The 7091-nt window shown below is 38.1% G+C and overlaps 1 protein-coding gene across 1 annotated transcript; it reads left to right on the forward strand.

Annotated features, from left to right (window-relative positions):
- The first annotated feature begins 3726 nt into the window (after nt 1-3726).
- Nucleotides 3727-6738, forward strand: LOC108675214 (serine/arginine repetitive matrix protein 1). Its single transcript, XM_018163204.1, has 2 exons — nt 3727-5139; nt 6651-6738. Exons 1-2 carry the CDS (start codon nt 3914-3916, stop codon nt 6736-6738), a joined length of 1314 nt encoding a protein of 437 aa, XP_018018693.1. The 5' UTR covers nt 3727-3913.
- The last annotated feature ends 353 nt before the right edge of the window (nt 6739-7091 follow it).

The raw sequence follows: 7091 nt of genomic DNA on the forward strand, positions 1-7091 counted from the left end.
ATTTAGTATTCATTTATTTGATCGAAAAACTACAGCGCTTTAAGCGACGAGTGAACATATACAAAGCACAAACTTATTATATGAAAGATTGCGTGAAAAAAAAAAGTTTTTAATTTTATTAGAAAGAATAGCAACATGAAAATCAATCGTGGTTCGTCGGCAAGCTCTGCCGCGGCCACACCTGCATGACGTCATCTCAGTATTCGCCTTGCTAAGCACGTAGCGTGTATTGTATCTGAGTAAATATTTCCCGTTGCTTAGGAAACCCAGGAAATAAGCGAGGTGGTATTAAAGAGAAAGAGAGAGAGAGAGAAAGAAAGAGAGGAGGAAGAGAGATCCAAGAGAGAGCGTGGGAGAACCAAGGTCGCGCGAGTTGGGCTAGGCCTTGTGCACCTCAATAATTTGTCATAGGACTTCGTTGTATAGAATTAAAACAATTACAATAATAAAACTAGAATAATGGAATTAGAATAATAAAATAAAAATAATAGAATTAAATAATATAATTAGAATAATATAATCAGATCAATAGAGTTAGAAAAATAGAACATAATTATACAAGTGCAGGAAGAATAAAATATTTATTATTATAAAATTATTGCGGAAGAATTACATTTTTTAAATTTATATATGGGTGAAACTTTTGAGTAAAATTATGCGGGGTTGGACTGATGCATGATATGCACGGTAGAGAGAAAATGAAAGTATGTAAAATATCAGTAGTATGCGAGGATGACAGCAGTATGCGAGGAAAATGACAGCAGTATGCTAGGATGATGACAGTAGTATGCGAGGATGACAGCAGTATGCGAGGATGACAGCAGTATGCGAGGAAAATGACAGCAGTATGCTAGGATGATGACAGTAGTATGCGAGGATGACAGCAGTATGCGAGGAAAATGACAGCAGTATGCTAGGATGATGACAGCAGTATGCGATGATGACAGCAGTATGCGAGGATGATGACAGCAGTATGCGAGGATGATGACAGCAGTATGCGAGGATGATGACAGCAGTATGCTGGGATGATGACAGCAGTATGCACAATAATCCATAATATTCACCGTATGAGCCGTGTGAATTTTTTCGAATTGATATCATACACACAATTGGATCTTCTATACAGCAAAGAATTCTCCGGAAATAAACATCTTCGTGAGCGTGGTTAATGCGGCAGTGAAATGATGCAGAGTCTATCATTACGTATGAGATCATTCAAGGTTTAGGCTCTCGTGACTTAGGTACCTAATTGTTAATGACGAATAAGTCGGCTGAGAAATGACATCGCATTCAACTCGGCATTCTTAAATGAAAAGTATATAATTATGGTCGGTAATATATTTTTTCTGCTTGAGTTGTACAATAGAAAAAAATGCAAATTTAATAAAATATTACTTGAAAATTCGCATTTAATTTTGCAAAACATATCGCTTCTATTTCAGCGCTGCGATTTTTTTAGGCGATGACTCAATTAATTGTCATTAGCGGTTATTCAAGCAATAATAAATAAATCCCCGAATAAATTACCCAAAGAGGAAGTCAATTTAACCCACGATGCGCCTCGTTATCAAGCCCAGTTCGTGATATTAGTAGGTTCAAATTGCCTTCACAAAAAGTATCTATACGTGACCAGATACACTTAGTAATACTTCAGTCGTCCAGTAATATACTTAGTAATACTAGATGTTTAATCTCTGGTCTCTGGTTAACCCTCTACCGGACTCCTCGAGGAACATGCAATTATACGTAAACTATTGAGTGTAGCAACATAGTAACCAGAGGACGTTTGTACGCAACAGAGAACATTTTAAAGTTGTCGTACGTGGCGGCAACCATCAGGGCAAGTCATTTTGCGCTCACTAGAACGTATGCTTTTTTGATAAGTAGGCGCGTGACAATATTGCTCCGGTTACTCGTGTCACGCGGTAGAGGGTTAAATTTAACCCTAATTTCCTGAGAGTTGTAATTCGCCGTCTGTAAAACTCACGTCTCTGTACGATAATATTATGGCGCAAATTGATACTTTAATCAGGTATTGAAAAATGTTTTAAAAAAACTGGAAAAATGAAATAGTGGGATATAATTGCGATCCTTCATATCGCAATTCACAGTGGGATATAATTGCGATCATTATTAAAGGTGTAATCGAAATGGTTAAGGATAATTTGCGCGAATCAGTCCTCTCCGATTATCCGACAAGACATACTGCCAAATCTGTAGTTAAAGAAATAGAAGAATATACTAACCGCAAAAGTTGAAACAAATATTAATCGAGCATGTTGAGCAACATGGCAGTACCAGAAAAAATACATTTTTTTGGAAATATATAAATAAAAATAATATGCCATATCAGTGTTATGGTAATATTCCCTTCATAATCACCTTCACCTTGAGAGATTGCAAATAAAATTTCGTTCCGCAATTTTTTCAGGCTAGAATTGCCCTGTCCAACACGACTTCCACTCACGCGCTCTCAATTTACCAGTTTTCGACTACGTTAGTTTACTGAAGAAATTTTCTAGCTCAACAACATCAAATATCGTGTCGTCACGAGAGCAAAATAAGGGTCAAGTGGGAACAGGATAAATCAAATTACGTACAGTCAAGTTTTGAACTTGCCTTATTCATTTCTACTAATTTTTACATCAATAATAAATTTGTATATTATTGATTTTCCTCTATACTGACATCACGATTTGAAAAATGCAACATTCAATGATTTTCTCTTGACTAGAAAATACCGTAATTGATTTAAGAATCATTACACTATTCCATGCAGAAAAATCACATAGAATTTATTTATCAGGCGAAAATTAACTATAACGTTGTAATTACAATGATATTGTTTCTGTGTACATAAATACGAGTATCAACAAAGCTATTTGGTAATATACAAGAATTTTATGTCAAAGTAAATTCAATTCGTCGACCACTCCCTGGTAACCTTAATATTTCTTCAGCACGAGACGCTATTGTCGTACGAATGCAATTGTCGTACGAATGCAATCGTCGTACGAATGCAATTGTCGTACGAATGCAATTGTCGTACGAATGCAATTGTCGTACGAATGCAATTATCGTACGAATGCAATTGTCGTACGAATGCAATTGTCGTACGAATGCAATTGTCGTACGAACGCAATTGTCGTACGAACGCATTGTCGTACGAATGCAATTATCGTACGAACGCAATTGTCGTACGAACGCAATTGTCAAACGAACGCAAATGTCGTACGAACGCAAATGTCGTACGAACGCAATTGTCGTACGAACGCAACTGTCGTACGAACGCTATTGTCGTACGAACGCAATGGTGAAACCAACGCAATTGTCGTATGAACGCAATTGTCGTCAGCATACGGCGCCTTTTGAAAGCAATCAATGAGAAACTAACATAAAAATCCTGCACATTTTTCCTGCTCAATCCGAATCCATTATCTTTAAATCTGGTTTAATAGTTCAATAGATGGATAATAATATATAATTATCCATCCATTATATAACATGTTATTATTTAATAAAATATGTTATAACTAATTAAGGAAAACAATTGCTTCAATTAAGATCAGTGTCTGCGGGACTGATTCACGATGACATGCGAGATTCATAGTTCAATTTTGAATTATTCAATCTTATGTGATAGTGTGCGCTGTTGAAGTTGGAATTCAATTTTATCCCAAGTAAGATGGGTCTGATTTTTTGATTGAATTTTTTATGCTCTTTTTCAGAAACAATAAAACATACTTATTGCTCTAAAATTATCAGCTAAACAGTTTAGTTCAATCTACTTCTTATTCGGCATCAACAAATTTGAGTTCTCAATAAATATTGTTTTTGTTCTATATGCCTGGACATGTTTATCTGTCCCGATTTCCCCAAAACCAAGTGATGCGTTAAACAAACCAGATTTAAGATGAACTCGTCAGGTGCAAACATTGCGAGCTCCTGCATGTCTCCGCCAGTCACCTTTAACCGACATGAACCTTTGGATGGAAGGCCGCATCAAGACACACCAGAACAATACGAAATTTGGCCGAAACAACAACAAATGGAGCAACTGTCCCCAGGCGATATTCCAATTGAGACGACGATCATAAGCACAGCTTCTTTAGTTCTGTCGCATTTCCCTGACCGCACCGACACCAGAGAAGTAGGCTCATGTTCACGCACTGAAACTCTAGACACAAATCTAAGTGACTACGAAAACAATTCTCCATCGACTCCTCCTCAGGGTACCTTGAGTAAATCTTCGTCAGCATCGTCATCTTGTTCTTTCATCGCACGTCCTTTTGGGCGGTCAGTCCACTCTTTGTCTTCCACTTCACTGTCAAGCATTTCTTTCTCAACATTCCAACCCATCGAGTTCCCGCAGAGCAGTAATTACCTTTTTCACGCCTCAGACTGCGAAGATCAGTCCGATTACGTCCCTCTCAACATTTTCCGCACCCGACAAGGAGTTGTGAACACGCCTTCGCCCCTCATATCTCGACCATCATCGCCCTTACCGCCGACACACTCGCCAAACTTCTCGAGATCGCCTTCTCCTAACAGATCTTCTCGTAGGTTCCAGAGAAGCTTTTCTCCTGGACGTCCCAACACGAATTCTGGACCTGGGTCACCTAAATTTACTAGGTCTCTGAACCCATCTCGGGAACCATCTCCTCTTCGTCTTCGGCCTTCAAGTTACACGAGACCACTATCTCCCAACCCACCCACGATGTCACCGGGACCCTCCAGAGGACAATCTCCAAGAAGTATCCATACATCGATGTGCTTCTCATCGTCTTCGCACTCCATTCGATCTCAGCCCTCATCTCCGGAATCTCGCGCTCGGTCCGCGTTTCATAATGAGACAATGTATCCCTCTGCCGGCTCTCAAGCCCAACTTTCTTCGGCATTAAGCGTGCACAGAAACATTTCATTGCGTTCACCTCCTTCACCAACAAGGCCTGCGACAGCACTAAACAATTCTCGTTCTCCAAATCAATCTCCGCTCAATTTTCGATCACCTGTAACTTCCCGGCCTCCATCCCCAATGAACGCCGCTTCCCGCCACCAAGTGTGGCTACTTCCCAACGCACGGCCTGCCAGATCCCAGTCACAGCCCCCAGTGAGCCCCAGGCTGCACTCTCGTGCTAGGTAAATCTTCCTTATGTTTATGCTAGGTAACTCGGTTCTATATATTCATGCTAGGTAAATCTTCTTATGTTTATTCTAGGTAACTAATTTCTATATGTTTATGCTAGGTAACTAATTTCTATATATTCATGCTAGGTAAATCTTCTTCATGTTTATGCTAGGTAACTAATTTCTATATGTTCATGCTAGGTAAAGCTTCCTCATGTTTACGCTAGGTAACTAGTTTCTATATGTTCATGCTATGTAAATCTTCTTCATGTTTATCTAGGTAACTAGGTTCTATATGTTTATGCTAGGTAAATTTTCCTTATGTTTATGCTAGGTAACTAGGTTAAGTGAGTAACTAGGCAATGTTGACGTACTGTCATCGTAAAGTTCCTGGCCAGAAACGCTATCGGCAACGTATCGTTTACTCTCTGCCGCAGTACAGCTGTGGCCCATATATATCTTAGAGCTTTTCTTATGCCAATCAAGACTGATTGTAAACTTTATTTTCTCATACAGTTTATCACGGTAGTCATATACCAAGGTAAATTATAACGTAATGTCTGCTCGGTGTTTTGGAATTGGTTTATTGTGAATGTAAACGGGGCTGTGAAAGATTCTAAGTAAGGCTTCTATGTCGGCCTTGCCTTAGCACGGCGCTAACAGGTCCAGTCATTCATCCCTAAAAGCTTGACAAACACAAGTGCTTCGAGATCAGGTTTAACCTATCAATTCAACTGATCCTTTTTGATTAACTGTCGTAATATGAAGGCATTTATCAAACAGTTTAAAATTCGTTATGTAAGGTCAAAAGAATAATTTTACACTAGCTGATTGGTTACTTCACACGACGGTTGCAAATCTTTCAGAGCCATTGAAAATGAATTTACTAATTTCAAAGTCGATGGGTAAAATTCGAAGGGCATGTAGCAGGGCATGTATATTAATATTTCAAAATACAGGACACGTATCTTTTGATAAGGTTACCTTGTTTTGGATGCGATATCAGTCGATCATTTTAGCACCTCCATTCTTATATAATGTATTAAATGTCAGGGCATTATTGTACTGTTATTCCTATTGATATAGGTTAATCGGATTACGGAACTTATAAGCGTTTTCATGCTTTACTCATCACATTTAATGTTCTAACTTGCGCTCCACCTTACGTTTGATAAAAAATAACTTAAACCTGATGGCAAAATTCTCAAAGTTCTAGATCGCAATTAAAATTGCTAATAAAAACCTGCTTTAGGTGTAAAAAAAATAGTGATAATTCATTAGATCTGTTTCGCCTATTTCAAAATGAATACAAATTCCTACGATATTGTGTTTTAAAGAATTTGTATCACTTACATATATTCCTTATTTAAAAAAAGTATTTGGTTAAAAAAAGTTCCTTGTTTGAATAATTCGCGAAATTACTCACGCGATCACCATCGTTTATTATGTTAATTTTTTTCTATTTTTACCGTTTATCAAGTTTATTTATTATTTATTTACTATTATTATGGTTTTTTTATCAGCCGCAGCACGCGGACCCCCAGCCCCCGGCCCCCCCGCCTTCCACCAGCCCCCGGCCACCGGACACAAGCAAGAGAAGTTCCCGTATGAGAGCGCGGTGATTTCCCCCGTTTTTTCCTCTTATCTCAAGTAAAGTAAACGCAAAGTTTATCTATAACGGCCTGCTAGTTTTTTCCCCCGCTTTTTTTCTTATCTCAAGTAAAGTCAACGACGGCCTGCTAGGTTTCATTATTTCTCGCGTTTTTTCTCTTATCTCAAGTAAAGTAAACGCAAATTTTATCTATAACGGCCTGCTAGTTTTTTTCATTATTTTCCCCGTTTTTTTCTCTTATCTCAAGGAAAGTAAACGCAAAGTTTATCTATAACGGCCTGCTAATTTTTTTCATTCTTTCTCCCGTTTTTTTCTCTAATATCAAGTAAATTAAACATAAAATTTATCTATA

The sequence above is a fragment of the Hyalella azteca genome, unplaced genomic scaffold, assembly GCF_000764305.2.
Source record: "Hyalella azteca isolate HAZT.00-mixed unplaced genomic scaffold, Hazt_2.0.2 contig14089, whole genome shotgun sequence".
Lineage (NCBI taxonomy): Eukaryota > Metazoa > Arthropoda > Malacostraca > Amphipoda > Hyalellidae > Hyalella > Hyalella azteca.